The sequence below is a fragment of the Haliotis rufescens genome, unplaced genomic scaffold (assembly GCF_023055435.1).
Source record: "Haliotis rufescens isolate VD_foot unplaced genomic scaffold, xgHalRufe1.0.p SCAF_20, whole genome shotgun sequence".
NCBI classification, from domain to species: Eukaryota; Metazoa; Mollusca; class Gastropoda; order Lepetellida; family Haliotidae; genus Haliotis; species Haliotis rufescens.
Window position 1 is genome coordinate 12024423 of NW_025963891.1, and position 17874 is coordinate 12042296.

General features: G+C 41.9%; 1 protein-coding gene across 2 annotated transcripts in view; it reads right to left on the minus strand.

The window, feature by feature from the left end:
• Window positions 1–15109, minus strand: part of LOC124131617 (carotenoid-cleaving dioxygenase, mitochondrial-like) — a 38962-nt gene extending 23853 nt beyond the window's left edge. For both annotated transcript variants that reach the window (XR_007222532.1, XM_046495011.2), the window contains exons 1-5: window positions 14929–15109; window positions 2981–3239; window positions 2253–2397; window positions 1088–1229; window positions 411–631 (exon numbers count right to left, since the gene is read on the minus strand). Coding sequence is in view for 1 of the 2 variants with exons in the window: in XM_046495011.2 (XP_046350967.2) it covers window positions 411–631; window positions 1088–1229; window positions 2253–2397; window positions 2981–3239; window positions 14929–14992 (831 nt within the window). In the remaining variant the exon portion in view is untranslated. The remainder of the gene's footprint in view (window positions 1–410; window positions 632–1087; window positions 1230–2252; window positions 2398–2980; window positions 3240–14928) is intronic.
• Window positions 15110–17874: the final 2765 nt, after the last annotated feature.

Consider the following 17874-nt stretch of genomic DNA (forward strand, 5'->3'; position numbering starts at 1 on the left):
TTACTACAGAACCAGGTTACCGGTGTTCCCCTATATGGAGTATTACTACAGAACCAGGTAACCGGTGTTCCCCTATATGGAGTATTACTACAGTACAAGGTTGCCGGTGTTCTCCTATATGGAGTATTACTACAGAACCAGGTTGCCGGTGTTCCCCTATATGGAGTATTACTACAGAACCAGGTTACCAGTGTTCCCCTATATGGAGTACTACTACAGTACCAGGTTGCCGGTGTTCTCCTATATGGAGTTTTACTACGGTACTTGGTTGCCTTATTCCAATTGCGTGGATCGATGCTCATGATGTCAATAACTGAGTTGTCTGGTTCAGACTCGATTATTTACCGACCGCCGTCATATAGCTGGAATATTGCTGAGTGCGGCGTTAAATAACAAACAAACAAACAAACCAGGTTGCCGGTGTGTTCTGGGTTCCACTGTATGCACTGTAGCATGTGATGCTTCTTCACCATGGCTGCCAGAATCTTCCATACATTTATCACCATCGGTTGTTCCACAAACACGTAGTAGTTCTCGGTCATCCCGAAGCTGTGGAAGTACGACGGATGCATGGAGTGTTCTGCCATCACAGATGCCACCAGTCTGGACTTAGAGTAGCCTCCTTCGTCATCTGCAACAACGACGTCGTCAGTTTCAATAAATGAGCCTTCTAAAATACTAAAATATAATAGTAAAATACACACGTATCATACAACGAAGCCTTACGAAACAGCGACTATGAAGTCTGCATAGAGAAATAATAATCTCATTGTAAACACGATATGATTGTACTACTGCTGAATGTCAACTGACTGATATTACAACCATTCACTTCATCATAAGAGTGAGTGAGTGAGTATGGTTTTACGCCGCTTTTAGCAATATTCCAGCAATATCACGGCGGGGGACACCAGAAATGGGCTTCACACATTGTATCCATGTCGGGAATCGAACCCGGGTCTTCGGCGTGACGAGCGAACGCTTTAACCACTAGGCTACCCGACCGCCCCCTTCATCATAAGACGATATTCATGCTGTATTTAAAATCTGATTAGATCATAGAGAGATTATTCAGGTTCTGACGTACTGGCAGCTACGGGCGTTCGTATCAGGCAATATTTGGGCCTCCCTTTTCCAAACTGGTAGCCAATGCTGTGCAGTGCCCCGCCCCAGTCCCTGTGGGCGTGAGCAGCCGCCATGTTGATTGGAATATGATCAGTCAGCACAACCTGTAGGATCATATGTCGACAGCATCATGATCATATGGAGGTATTAGATTTGAGTCTGAGTGAGGTTTATAGGAATGTATGATGGACAAAAATCAAGGTTTTAACTTCAAGTAAAATGTGCAGGACAGTGAAAAGTGAACAGTGAACATTGAGCAGTGAACAGCGAACACCGAACTGAGGGATGAGGTATTATGTAACCACCTGCACCACTTCGTTAACCAGGGGGCACGGGTGGCCCAGTCGTCTAAAGCGCCGCGATTCGCAGTGCAGAGTTGCGTCCCTTAGACACCCCAGAAACCTATGATTGTGGGTTCGAATCCCGGTTCGCCCCGATTATGTTTCTAGCAGCACCATACCCATGCTCGTCGGTTTCACCGAAGTGGTAAACGTCTGAGACCTTAATCACTTCGGGTTTTCCTCCCACATTAAACTTACACGCCGTGATATAACTGTTATACTGTTAAAAGCGGCGTTAAGCCCAACTCACTCACTTACACACGGATTGGATTTCGAGATTCGACTTGATTATGTTTCTTGGCTTGTCAGCACCATGGATGTGTTCGATGGCGTCTAAGGCCTACATCACTTTCCTCAAACATATATCAAGTTAACACCATGATATATCTGAAATACTATTCAAATCGGCGTAAAACCCAACTCACTCACTTACTGATGTGTGTCTGATGCGGCGTTAAGCAATAATCTCTCACTCACTCGGATTCAGCAATTTTCCAGCTAAACAACGGCGGGCTGTAAATAACCAAGTCTGGACCAGACAATCCAGTGATTGATATTGTGAGCAACGATTCGTCGGGGTACGAAGAAACACCATCAAAAGGTCACCAATCCTGATCGCCCAATTGGCTAAATCGCCCCTTATGACCATCATTAGTACCTGGGGGCCAATTCTAACCCGGCATCCCCACGGGGTCTCGCGAATGTAATAGTGTGTACCCCTCTGAACAATAAATGGTATATTTCCAACATGTTTGTATCTTCTACCCAGTACATGCGGTGACTGACCCTGGCTTGTGTTTCCAGTGTTTGGGGGTTTAGACGGTGCAGCATGTTCGACTCCGAGGACGTGTACATCTCTCCCCCGAGGATGTGGATGTTGACGTTAGTATTGTCCGTCGGCTCTGCCGTCTCCGTTACGAACGACACCGCCCTTGAAAAACAGACAAAAAAATATTTAGTCTGTCTCTCAGACCGTACAGAATAAATAAAAAACGGAAGCGCAAATCTAGAATGATTTGTCAAGTCTGCATTGCCTCAGTCTCAAATTAAGCATTGTTCTGGGCTCCATTTGGATTATATATTTTTCATTTTGAAAATATATATATTTAAACATGAAAACGGTTTTTTTCTGGGACTAAATGACAGTCGAATAGTACATGGCGCATTGTGTGTAATCGACTGAATGTGTTGAACGCACTGTATGAATGAGGTTGTACACAAAGGACGAAATTTCACATCAAAGGTAGTCATTGATCGATTATTCCTTGCGCGGTTTATTACATCATGTCTCGACAGACAACCTAGTGATCACGAGCATCGATCCATGCAATTGGGATACGAAGACACGCAGTCAACTAAGTCAGTGAGCCTGACCAACCGATCCATTTAGTCCTTCCTGTGCAAAACATGAAAATCATTAGTCTCGTCTTGAGATCACGTGTTAATTTAGGTCTTTTAGTCTTTGTGCATCGCTCAATGACTTCCTTTGAGTATGTTAAGAAATGGACGTTTACCTGGCAATAGACCCTTTACACGGATCCGGGAAGGCGGTGGTGGCGAACTCGGTCACTGCGATGCGTTTTGCCGCCATGTTCTTCTTGTACGTCTCGCTCTGGAGGAACCGGCGCTGGTACGTCACTTCCTGTTTGGTCACGTGGAAGCGTTGGAGGACAGCCATGCCGTCAAACCAATGGTTATACTTGGTTGTCCCCACCTCGAAAAGGCCGGGGCCATTTCTGTATAAACTGCCATCTAACCAATCGGGGATGGTGCCTGCAACACCCAGGGGATGCGGGTGATGAATATAGTGTCCATCAGATATACTTCTCAACATATGAGAGGAATATTTGACTATTTCATTTACTTACTTTCATTAACTTTGCACACTGATACATTGACCGGGTAATAAATGTCTAAGCGCTTAGAGCATGCAATCATTATCATCCAAAACTGGCTCCCAGAGGAGATATCGCTTGGGTGAGATCAAGCGATATCTACATTGTAGATATAGCTGCAATGAAGTTGCATCACAATGCTTTGCAGACCATTGTGACGTCATTGGGTACCATGACGTCACAATCAAATGACATCACTAATGGCTCTGCCACTGAAGCTGCTATCAGTACTTTTACACTTAAGAAACTGCTTATTACTGTCTACAAACTGAAAAAGTTGGAAGAATGATGTTGGATGATAAATATAATCTGACCCCCGTGTCTTTTGACATCAAATATATCAACACTCGTTGATAAAAGACACTCGGGTGAGATTCTCTATATAAATGGACTATTATTATTATTATTATTATTATTATTATTATTATTATTATTATTAAAATGAAAATGACGCTGCCCCAGTCTCCAGGTCTCACACATCCCTACCAAATGTTGAGTAATATATATACATAAATGTCTTTTTGTACTGCTCATGCACCTTTTGTGCTTAAGCATCGTTTCACGAACGGGATAAAAGGTAACATATGTGTTCATGTCCATGTATGTTATTTTGACCTGTAAATATTGGTACTCACCCTAACCCCTAACATTGCAACTCTCAGAGAGTATTGAATGGACCAAAGTAACTATGGATAAATTTGTCACGATGCGGTTTACAATTGAATGTAAGATCGCCGAGCTTGCCAGCAATATCACAACGCGAGACGGTGGAATGTGCGCTTTACACATCATACCCATTTTGGGAACCGAACCCGAGTCTTCGGCGTGGCGAGCGAACGCTTTAACCACCAGACTCCTCAACCCCTTCACCGGCAACACATCTCGGCTTTCATCGTTTGTACAAGCATTGGATATGACAGGATATAACAAACCCTATCTCTAGCCTCTGGGGATCATTATTCAGACATGCATATCCTCTGACCAGTGCAGACAAGCCTAATAGTACTACATGACCAGCAGTCATACTAGACTAACACTCAGTCTTTAAACCATTTCTTTAAAATTGGATTTTTTTAAAATTTCATCTTCTGCTGTTATAATCAAGGAAACTAGACTTGGTTTAGTTTGATCTAGACTTGCCTAGGCTTTTAGTAAAAACAATATACTAGTATACATTCCACAGACGTGGCCCAGGACTACAGACATTAACATACATACTCGTTTTGGCTGCGGAAACAGGCCACACCCTGTTTGCATCCATAGTTTGTGTCATGTTCCGGAAATTCTCATTCTGAGGTTTGTTTCTGTTATGGAATAGAGTGTTTCATGGAGACTATAAATAGATCGCTGGCGCTCCACTCGGACAAGGCGATCTCCAGGTTGGAGTGGAGGAGACGTGATACTATTACGCTGATTTATTCATGTCGGCATCAGTTTCACGAGACTCGTGCAATTCTGACTGATGAGACGTGATTATGGTGTTGATTGTCAGGAACTTGCCTTAGATTCCTGGGACCTGGAACAGCGTCCGACGCCTGGGAAATGCTACAACATTAGATGGGATTCAGAGCCAGAAACACTGTGTGTTGGGTACAGAGACCAGCGACCGATAAATGTCCGAAATTTGCTCACAAGTAATCATAGTAATATTGAAATACTCATACTTTTAGCTAACACGAAAAACATTCAGTCTCTTTTATGTGAAAAAATGGAATGTGGAGCTGAGAGAAGTGATATGGTAATTTTCTGTTTCAAATCGATTACGTTTGTTGAAATCATATCGCCATCTCATTTTAATCATATCAATATTGAAATACTCATACTGTTAGTTGACACGAAAAACATTCCTTTATGTATAAACATGGAGAGGCCACGCTGACCGCTGACCTCCACCCCAAAACCCCACCCCCCGATTCCCATCATGCGAGCTTATTAATCAAACAGTAGTTAATTCCATGAGACACCGTGCTTGTCAGAGAGATCACAATGAGGATCAATCAAGGGGTGATCACATTGTTTGACCAGTTTCATTGTGTATCAGTACCCCGAAGATCCAGATAGCCTCTCCTCTATCATCCTGCTCGTGTCATCACTGATTTCAGTTATCCATTCAAATAATTCCCGCCGCTATTTTACCTTTTACGCCCAATCGAATCAGTTTAACCGGATAATCGAGACTGGTTACTCCCTGGAGTTGACGTTTTATATGCCTGCATGTATCAAAAACCGTTATTCACAGGCCGCCTTGCTAAAGCTGGAATATCGCTAACTGCGCTGTAACACGATGTTCGGCCACTCGCGGGTTATATTCCCGTCCGTCCGTGCGATAGGTTCAATTCGGAGGGACAGTCGTCACATGCGGTCAGAAGTCCAAGCCCTCCTCGCAATTATTGTGCATTATTTTTTGGATTATCCTTATGGATACTCGTCGAGCACTGGGGACCCTGTCTGACCCGACATCCCACGGGGCCGTTTGTGCAGATGCTTTTTCCAACATCTATTCATGAGATCCCGAAAATCGATGATGAAGAGAACAAAACTATATTATCAGTGTGAACTCTTAAATTGTCTAATTAATGGTGATAGAGGATATCAAAGTTTCAACTCGATCCAGCACTTTAATATTGCCTTTAATTTCAAACTTCACAAATTCCATATAACATAATTCCATAAATTCAGTGAATATCCACACAATGATTGAATAATATATCACACATTCCAAGAATAACTCGTAATATAATAAACAGTTGCAGCACAGTTGCAGGATAAATGCAGGATAGTAACTCGGACAGTAGCTCGGACAGGTTGAAAAACCGTATGTCCTCTATTCCCTTAACACAATCTTCTTACACTCTCTTAGAAACATGTCTTACTTCTTTCGTATCTTAAAACTATCTGCTCTCTTTCTCACACTCATTCGTCCAACTATATATCTGAAATTCTTGTGGGATGCTTATCGCTGTTGATCAGGTCACGACCTCTAGGACTCCACACAAAACAATTAACTTTAAAGTCTTAGCTGCAACATTATACTATTGCTGTCACCAACCCCTGGGAAAATAGCCTGAAACGGCCACTGGCAGCAAGGGCTGGCTGTTTCTAATGTTTTATCTTATAACTATACTTAACACATGCATCCATACACACATACAAACCCTAACAAAGTTCCAATTAAAAGGATTCTCAATGAACCACAAATACCGAAAATTCGGCTCTAACATTCCGGCCCCTAATTGTTACTTGTATTTGACTATAACAATTACCAAGAACTCATGGACAGAGCGAATTTTGAATGTACAACAATGTTTTCCCAAGCAACTGGAATTAGCTACATAACTACGTTCTATAACATAAGATAATCCTGTTTGTCTTAGTTAAACCTTAGTCTTTTACATTATGCATGGACGTGGTAAACATATGATATTAGTCAATGCCATTCATCTTAACATCAAGACAGCTCATTGTATAGGAATTACATCTTATGTTCTATACAGTCAACACTCCATAAGTCTTGATAATGTCTTTAAGGCAGTGTCCTCATCACACAATCTCAAAACACAGCTTAAGTGTCACTCTCTAGAAGCAAACATAGCTTGCTAATAGGTCTGTCCAAAACCTTTGTCTGGGTTTTCACCTCAACCCGTCTTACAACACCCTTTCTGTCAGGCATAAGCTTCACAACCTTGCCCATCGACCAAGAGTTTCTAGGTGCAGTATTGTCCACTATGAGCACAATGTCACCAATCTTCAAATTTCTTCTAAGCTTCACCCACTTCTGTCGCTCCTGTAGTAATGGCAGGTACTCTCTTAACCATCTCTTCCAAAACAAATCTGCCATGTACTGCACTTGACGCCACCTCCGTCTTGGATAATGACCATCAACACCAAACATACCTGGTGGCAAATTTGGTTTTCTTTTCAAGAGCAACAAGTGATTTGGAGTGAGGGCTTCCAAATCATTTGGATCACTTGATGCTCTGGAGATAGGTCTATTATTGATAATAGCCTCTACCTCACACAACACAGTTCGCAAAGTTTCATCATCTAACGTTTGTTCTCTTACCAGAGATCTCAACACTTTTCTCACGGTTCTGATTTGTCGCTCCCACACGCCGCCATGGTGGGAACCAGCAGGAGGATTGAATGTCCATTCGACATTTCTTTGTAACATCTCTTGATGAATCTGACACTTGTTCCAGTTCTCTAACTCTTCTCTGAGCTCACGCTCACTTCCAACAAAGTTGGTACCATTATCTGACCTGATGACTTTCACTTGACCTCTTCTAGCCATGAAACGGCGCAATGCATTAATACAAGAGTCAGTGTCTAAGCTATACGCCACTTCTATGTGCACAGCACGCGTTGTGAGGCACGTGAACAAAACTCCATACCTTTTTTCATGCTTTCGTCCACGTTTTACATCAAATGGACCAAAGTAATCCACTCCAACAAAGGTAAAAGGAGGTTCATCAGGAGTCACACGTTGAGCTGGCAAGTCAGCCATCTTTTGATTACTTGCTACAGCATGATTGCGTCGGCAAGTTACACATCTGTGTATTTCTTGCCTTACTGCTGCATTGGCTTTGATAATCCAATATTTCTCAAACAATTTTGAAAGTACAAAGTTTCTACCTGAATGCCCACATTCACGATGAACATGGCGAATTATCAGTTCCGAGACATGCGATTTCTTTGGTAGAATCACTGGGTGTATGGAGCTTTCAGGCATGTTAGCGCGACTTAGTCTTCCACCCACCCTCAGCACACCATCTTCTACAAATGGATCAAGCTTGGAGATTGGACTACCTTTGTTCAAATCAAGTTCTTTGTTTGAATTAAGTCTTTCAAGTTCACTTGAAAAGTCTTGCTGTTGAACATAGCGAACAATGGCTTTCTCTGCATTTTCTAAGTCTTTCACAGTCAACACTACAGGCATGCTTTGCTGAGGTGCTAAGCCTGCCTTCTTCTTTTGACTGCGATCCAGGAGTACTTCCCGTATCCTGAGCACCCATGCAATAGCCTTCTTCAGTGCAAACCAGTCAGAATAGTGACTGATAAGGCTGTCTATTTCCTTACATGGCTTGCTGTAGTCTATCAAGTTGACTCGGGCAACCTTCTTTAATTCAACGTCTTTCTTAGGAATATCTGTCAAAATGTGTGTCTGTTGAGGCCACATTTCTTCATCTTCCCACAGGAACTTTGGTCCAGAGAGCCATCTGGTATCTTTCAGAAATGCATCTATTGACAGTCCTCGAGATGCTTCATCAGCAGGATTGTTCTGAGTGTCCACATACTTCCATTGAGATGGGCTTGAGCCTTCATGAATTACTGACAGCCTATTTGCCACAAAGGTATGGAATCGCTTTGAATCATTGGCGATGTATCTTAAAACTGACATACTGTCTGACCAAAAGTAAGTTTGGTCAATTGGCATTTCCAGCTCTCGTTTGAGCATACTGTCTACCCGTATTGCCAGAGTAGCGGCTGATAGCTCCATTCTTGGTATCGTGATCTGCTTAAGTGGGGCAACTCTTGATTTGCTGATGAGAAATGCACAATGAATTTGACCAGTGCTACTGACTTGTCTTAGGTAAGAAACAGTTCCATAACCTGTTTCACTGGCATCCGAAAAATGATGTATTTGAGATACCATCTTCTGATTACTATCATTTGGTTGAATGCATCTTCTAATCACCATTTCCTCAAGCCTGTGTAGTTCCGACAACCATTTGGTCCAGTCCTTCTGCAAGGGAACGGGGATTACGTCATCCCATCCTATCTTAAGTCTGCAGAGGTCTTGTAGAATTCCCTTTGCTTTGAGAACATAAGGGCCTGCGAATCCCAATGGATCATAGATGGAGCTGACAGTTGACAGTATTCCTCTTCTCGTTATTGGTTTGTCTTTGATTGCAATCCGGAATTTAAATGTATCTGATTCGACGCACCAGTGTACACCTAATGCCCTCTCGATTGGTAAAGCATCATCCATGTCCAAGTCTTTAACTTCTTTGGCCCGCTCCTCTTCTGGGATTGATTCTATTGCAGCTCTGCTGTTACTTATCCATTTTGTCAAGCAGAATCCACCCTTTTTACAGATTTCTCTCAGCTTATGTGACATTTCAATGGCCATTTTCTCAGATTGGACTGAAGTAAGACAGTCATCCACGTAGAAACTCTTTTCAACAGCATGAACCACTTCTTTGCCAAACAAGTCCATGTTGTCCTTCGCTGTTTCTTTCAAGGCAAAGTTGGCACAACTTGGTGATGAGACAGCACCAAATAAGTGTACTTTCATCTGATATTCTTGTAATTCTTCCTCCAAGTTTCCATTGGGCCACCATAGGAACCGCAGAACATCATAGTCGTCTGGTTCAACTCTAACCTGGTAAAACATAGCTTCGATGTCTGCCATCAGAGCTATTGGCTCTTGGCGAAATCTCAGGAGCACTCCCAGTAGGGTATTGGTTAGATCCGGCCCCTGTAAAAGGTGGTCATTTAGAGATTTCCCTCTGAAGGTTGCTGCACAGTCAAATACAACTCGTATCTTCTCTGGCTTTTTTGGATGGTACACACCATGATGTGGTATATACCACACCTTTCCATCCTTACGGTCTTTCTTATTCTCTGGTACTTTCTGGGCATAGTCTTTGTCCAGGAGATCTTTCATGAATACCTTGTAGTCTTCATAAAAGTTTTCATTCTTCTTAAATTTCTTCTTTAGTGAAATGGCTCTTTGTTCAGCTTGTACTTTATTGTTGGGCAAATCTAATTGGGCATCTTTGAATGGGAGTGACATCTGGTAATGTCCTCCTGTCAGTGTCTTTGAGGAGTTCATGATGTCTAAGAATTGCTTGTCGTCTCTTGACATCTCAGGTTGATCATTACTGATGCGCTCGTTGAACTCCCTGTTGAAGTATCCTATTAACTGAAGATCCAATTTCTCGTCTCCAAGAACATCAGTCCTGTTTACTGAGATCTCACTGGGAGACTCTGATTCCTGTACTAGCCCATTTACAATCCATCCAAGAATGGTTCTGACTGCATAGGGCCCGTTACCATCGCTGTTGATTATCTCATATGGTTCCATTGCTCTTGGGACATTGTTGCCAATAAGGAGTCCTATCTCCGCATCTATAGGTGGTAGTGTGACGTCCTGTAGATGGGGCCATTGATGGATGAACTTTTCTTTGGGGATGGTGCTTGTGGAAATTGGCATTTCATCCTGTGTAAAGACAGAAGGCAGCTTGACCCAATTGTTTCCGTCAATGTCACCAACTTCTAAATTTGTTAGGATGGAGGTATTTACAGTTTTCTTTTGAGTCATGGTGCTGACAACTATGTTTGTCATCTTTCCTGTGACTTGGAGCTCCTCTGCCAGCTTGCTGGTACAAAAGGTTGCTGAACTGCCGTTGTCAAGGAAGGCATATGTTTTGACATATCTGTTACCAGAGTTGACTTTAATCCTAACGGGGACCACAGGCATGAAGCTCAAGTCTTTGTGATCCCCGCTCTCACTCGTAGCCAAACTGTTGTTTGTGACAACCTTTGGCTTCGTTTGGTCCATTTCTTTCTTTTCTCTGTCCCTGCTGTTGTCATGAAAACAGGTTGCATGTCTCAATTTACATATATGACATGTCAATCTGCTGGGGCACTCGCGACTCATATGTCCAAATTGTAAGCAGCCAAAACACAAGCCCTTTGGTCTTAAGAAGTCAATCTTCTCATCCAACGTCTTACGCTGCATTCCCCTGCACATTTCCATGGTGTGGTCCTCATTGCAGAACCAGCATGGCTTGATGAATGCTCTAGACGTGTTGACTGTTCTTTCTCTAGTTGCAGTTGGCTGACCAGATGTCATCAATTTTGGGTGAACTGGGTAGGGTGCCCTGGTGGCAGTTTCTTGACCTAATTCAGACTTTGATGTGTCGGTAGCAAAGCTCTTATATCTCTTTGGCGCTTCTTTCATCTTTGGTCTTGCTTGAACTTGGATATCGTCGATGATATTGCCAAACAAAGGACTTGACAAGATCTGTGCTTGTTTATCTACGAAACCAACAAGGTCAGCAAAAGTGACATTTCTTCTTTCCAAGATATTAAACGAAACTGTTCTCCATCTTTCTCTTAACTTATATGGCAACTTTTGGATCAACTCTCTGAGGTTCTTTGGATGTTCTAATTCTCTTAGATAGTCTATATCGGTCATGGTATTTCCACAGCTGGTCAGGAATATAGCAAAGCTGTTCAGTGCTTCGCTGTCCTCTGACTTAATAGCCGGCCATTTCAATGCTTTGTCCATGTAAGCTGTTGCTAACTTGTACTTATTCCCAAATTTCTTCTCCAACAGTGACCTGGCTTGTTCATAGCCACTTTCAGGATTCATGAATAGACAGCTTCTTACCAAGTCATTCGGTTCACCGTTGGTGTACTGATCCAAGTAATAGAGCCTATCTTTTGGATTGATGGTTTTGTCCTCTATACCATGCTCGAATGCTCGTATGAAGGGCTTAAACTGTAGAGGGTCGCCACTGAACACAGGAATCTTCCTAGTGGGTAGCGTGGCCAGTTTCTGGTGTTCTACCACTAGCTGGATTATCTCATTCTGTTGCTTACAGACTTCATCAAATTTTGAATTGTGGACTCCAACCTGTAGGTTTGTACTCTGAATAGGGGTAAATTCTTCAGCTTCTGGGTTCAAATCTTTATTTCGGGTCTTTGCTGGCTTGAAGGACCTTTGTGAACTTTCTGGTTTTCGGGAACTGTGTGATTCTCGGTCATACTGGTCAAAAATTTCATACTGGGCATCGGCAATTTCTACTTCTGTTTCAAGTTCCAATCTTTCTCGTCTTTGTTTTAATCTGTTTTCTTCTTCTTCTAATTGATGTCTTCGTTCTAAACATTTTTGTCTGGCAATAAGTTCGGCCCTTTTCGCCAGGATCTCCATTTTGGCAGAGGAGGCAGAGGAGATTACTGAACCCTTAGGTAATCCAACTTGGGAAACACTATCTTCTGGTCTAATGTCATCTCCCGTACTGTAATGTTTAATGAAGGATGTAACATTTCTTTCAAATTGCGAAAAGGTGCATAGCTTTGATTGGAACCAAGCTGCTTCTTCGTCTTTAGCTGATTGGCTATGAAGTTTATCATGATAAGCTTTAGCCGATTCTTGAAACTTGTCACATAATTCCTTCCAATCTTCAAATTCATTTTTGACGGCATCCAAATCTGCATCAGAGCTCATCAAGTATTCAATGTCCTTTATCTTTGAAGAAACCTGCTTGTATAAGAATTTCATTTTATCCTGTGCCATGTTCAAAACATAATTTTGGCCCTTTTCAGTCTGTTTTCTTAATCTTGATTCAGTTATTAATGATTTAGCATTTCTTGCAGGTTCATGAATCCTTTCTTTGTCACTCGTAACAGCATCGCTCAATGTTCTACTTGCCATGATTTCAAATCAATTCAACACCAGTTCCAATAATCTTGCAATATTTGATGTAACTTACAGTTCTTGAATTCCGTAATCCTATGTGATAAATCCAATTCAGTGTATACACGATTCCAGTGAAATATAATCCCTCCTGTATTTGCCTGTTTCTGAATAAACTCACACTTCCATACTCGAACAGGTCGTCTTATTACCCGTAAGTTCTTTTATCACGCATTGAAGTCACATTTACTTAACAAAGTCAACTTCTTGAGAAAATAAAATACCTTACTTCAACTTTGAGTCCTAAATCCAATTTGTGTTAATCCGTTTTGAACTTTGCAGGATCCTGTTGCCAATTCACAAATGGAGACACAGTCTTCTTTATGTCCAAGTCTTAGGTTCACATCCGGATTTTCACGGGTTTTTCAACTTTTAATGTGAACTCTTAAATTGTCTAATTAATGGTGATAGAGGATATCAAAGTTTCAACTCGATCCAGCACTTTAATATTGCCTTTAATTTCAAACTTCACAAATTCCATATAACATAATTCCATAAATTCAGTGAATATCCACACAATGATTGAATAATATATCACACATTCCAAGAATAACTCGTAATATAATAAACAGTTGCAGCACAGTTGCAGGATAAATGCAGGATAGTAACTCGGACAGTAGCTCGGACAGGTTGAAAAACCGTATGTCCTCTATTCCCTTAACACAATCTTCTTACACTCTCTTAGAAACATGTCTTACTTCTTTCGTATCTTAAAACTATCTGCTCTCTTTCTCACACTCATTCGTCCAACTATATATCTGAAATTCTTGTGGGATGCTTATCGCTGTTGATCAGGTCACGACCTCTAGGACTCCACACAAAACAATTAACTTTAAAGTCTTAGCTGCAACATTATACTATTGCTGTCACCAACCCCTGGGAAAATAGCCTGAAACGGCCACTGGCAGCAAGGGCTGGCTGTTTCTAATGTTTTATCTTATAACTATACTTAACACATGCATCCATACACACATACAAACCCTAACAAAGTTCCAATTAAAAGGATTCTCAATGAACCACAAATACCGAAAATTCGGCTCTAACAATCAGGGTTTATATATATTCATCTTCACCTTGCTTATCTGGCATCTCGCCGCAGTACTCCGTATCACGTGGCGTAGGTTACGGTATTATGTAAAAAGGAGGTCAAGGTCACGTTGTCCAAGGCTATGCTGATAACAAGATGTTATACAACATCAGTACTCCTGGTTTCATTAGGACACGTAGATGACGCTGACCTTGACATTTGACAATCAGACATGCATGCATTCAGGGTCTGGACAACGCACCGCAATCCTTCTCGCCGGAATTAAGTTGTCTGCGTATCGAAATTCTTTTTAGCTGTATCACCTTTTCAATAAGGCAGGGCTGGGGTACAAAGTACATATATTTTCTCGATTCGTGAGTTCCGAGTACGAGTAAGATTGTGGAGGTCTCAAATATGTCAGATTTGCATATATTTCTAAGGAAATTATTATTAATAAATTAACAGTTCCGAAATCAAATTGTGATTCCAATAAAGATAGGTGTACTGACTGTCGGCCTAGCCTTGCTAAATATCGCGATACAGTTATAAAAATTATGTTTTCCCTAGACTCAGTCTCTGAAAATATATAAATTACAATATTATAAGAAGAATATAAATTATAAGATACAAACAACTCCATTTCAATTGAAAAGGAACCCGTGTGAGATGGGAGATTCAGCCTGGACGTATGGAAAACCTAGACTTGCTTCTATTAAGGTAAATAGCATTACAGTTAGGGCTGGGCGGAAGGGAAAATATTATTGTTGAAGGGCTGTGACACAGGCTGGGTTTTGTGTGCAGTACAGCCTTGATACATGGCTGCACACACCTGTATAGAAATCAGTTTATTACCACTATTACGCCTGACACAGACAGGCCCAGTCATACGACATGGTTGTCAAAACAAACCATACCACATAGCCATGAAAAGAGAAACGGCTGACTTTGCACATAACCATTGACTATCCACCCCACATAGATAACAACCTGTAATGTACACGTCACACTAGGGACGCCACGAACACCCCACCCCACCCCAAATGACAGACCTACCTGTGACGTTCCCCGGGGTGGGGGTAGGGTATTCCTCCCTCACAGACTGATACAGTCGCTTCATGGTGGGCTCAGTGAATGAATGCCTCACAACATGAAACTAGTCATGTGTCAGAGGTCATTGTTGAGTGCAGCTCAATGTCTGGTGGCGTGTTGACGTTATCAACAACATGGATATATTGTACAACGCAGAACAGGGCATCAACGCGGTCTGTGTCAGTAAGTATTGTAAACCACTCATACAGTGAGTGAGTGTGGTTTTACGCCGCTTTTAACAATACTCCGGCAATATCACGGCGGGGGACACCAGCTGTGCTTCACACTTTGTACCATGTGGGAAATCGAACCCGGGTCTTCGACGAGACGAGCGAACGCTTTAACCACCGACCCTTAATCGGTCATTTAACAAAGTGACATTGTTTACGGTATATGTCATGTATACCATGTATGAATGATATATTATTTTATTCAAATCAGTTTACCAAATCGCTTGGGCAATCTTGAACACGTTGTGACGTCACGATGACATCATAATCTCGTTTCATTATGACATCATAATAACAACATTTGAGTTGTCTTTTACGGTGACTGATTATGAAATCAAATGTAAGTATCGTAAGTGTTCTCTGGAGTGAAAAGGGGCGGTCGGGTAGCCTAGCGCTTAATGCGTTCGCTCGTCACACCGAAGACCCGGGTTCGATTCCCGACATGGGTACAATGTGTGAAGCCCATTTCTGGTGTCCCCCGCCTTGATATATCTGGAATATTGCTAATTGCGGCGTAAAACCATACTCACTCACTCACCCTGGAGTGAAGTGTTTGACATTTCGTACTACTCAAAACAGTTTTAGAACATCTCATTGTTTCACATGACAAACGTTAATTATGACAGACTAACTGTAGTTATTAAATAAAATTAGATGTTCAAAAACTTGGGGGTGTCTCATATGAGGGTGGGTAGGGGTGGTGGTGTTGCATCTATGAATGGAGTTTAAGCATGTCTTGCAACGGTGACCTCATTAGCATATTTATATGAACGCGAGCGAAACCAAGCCTATCGAATTAGTTTATCGTAATGTGAACAATACCAATATAACATATTACAGTTTTTTTTTTATAATACAGTTCTATATAAATAATGTCATTCTTCAGTAGAAAGTACTTTAACTGTTTTCGTCTGGGAGAAAAATTCTGTAAAATTTACAGCAACACCTTCTTGAAATGCCCACTTCAAAAGACCCAGACACGCAATCTCACTCGAACAAAACCCATAACGAGAGTAATATGTTTAACTGAGACAGAAGTAGCCATTTCCCCCGACACGTCAAAATAGGAAGCACAAAATGTGTTCGCCAGGGTGTGTATTAATCGCGTAACTTCAAAAGAACGAAAAACAATATATAAATCCAATTCGGTGTAATACATTTACTAACACAACCGGTATCATTTTACCCGTGTCTTAACTCCGAAGCATCATTTACAATGAATGATGAGAGTCTCCAGACGTTCTGTAACGGGGAAAGAAGGTTCTCGTTCCCCATCCGCTTTAAACACAACTCATGAGTTGTCTTTTACATGTCACCCTCCATCAACGGGACTGACATGCTCACAGTCCGAACGCTCAGCTGATGCTTCAGCACTTTGATCTTTTATCCCACATATTTTTTTGTCAGCGTTAATTTCCTGTCGCTCGAGCTTTGATCTGTCAGTTGCGCTAACTGTCTCTAAAATATCTCGTAAAATCTCGCATAATAATCTGCAAACCAAATGAGTCCGAGATGGCGCGATACGGACGACAGACTCGCTCCTACCGGTAATACAATCTGTACTTATCCTACATGCATTACCGCGTGGACGGAAGGAGCCGATGTGTGCTGATTGAAGCAGAAGGTCACGACATTGCGCTCCGAGAACAGACGATGGTGTCTCGCTCACCGGAACTGCCTGAGGTCACGTGACGATGACGGTGCGCACGTGTTGTGCGTTTTGTTCTAATCAAAGATGACAAGTTCATCGTTGCGTAGAGTAGTTGTCGGTTGAAATCAGGTTGTGTGGTTGATGTGCCTTTTGATTTGGGTTTATGCTGATCTGGCCTCGAGCCAAGTTTATTATTTCCGCTGAAGCATTTTTAATATCTTCACGCGTTCATAATGGAAAATGTGTATTACTAATTAATATTGTTTGAGCCAGGACTAAAGGTTTACTTTTTCAGAAAAGGTTTAGGGTTCCCTTGAAGTTGGAGGAAGGCACCAGATAAAGAAGAAGGTATTGTATTCATGCCAGCGGTCGAGGCATTCGATGGCGCGATTGTATTTCATCTTTATTCATGACGAAAACTACAAAGAACGTTTTACTGGAGAACCAACTTGAGAAAAAACTGCACAGAACTTGCATTTGAGGTTTGAAGTGCACAACCTCATGCACAGAGCAGTCACTAATGTATTGGCGGCATTGAAATGCCATCGGGAGTGTAGACACACTAAAGACAAATTTAAATCCTGAATAAGCTCTAAGTTTGTCTTTAATATTTAAAGGCGGGGTGAGGCGAAATGGGATTTAACGTCGCGTCCAAGATAATTGAGGTCGGTCGGGTAGCCTAGTGGTTAAAGCGTTCGCTCGTCACGCCGAAGAGCCGGGTTCGATTCCCGACATAGGTACAATGTGTGAAGCCCTTTTCTGGTGTCCCCCGCCGTGATATTGCTGGAATTTTGCTAAAAGCGGCGTAAAACCATACTCACTCACTCACTCACTCAAAGATTATTGTACTTACATAGCGACGTGCATGCACATGTGTGAGTGACACAGTATACTGACTCCGAGCCGACCAGTCCTTGTTTTAACCTTTAAAGCGTCACACATAGTAAGAACAAGTAGTATCTTTAACGTCTTTCCCAACTGCAGATTAACATGCAAAGTGTTTTTACCATGATAAATTATAACAAATTT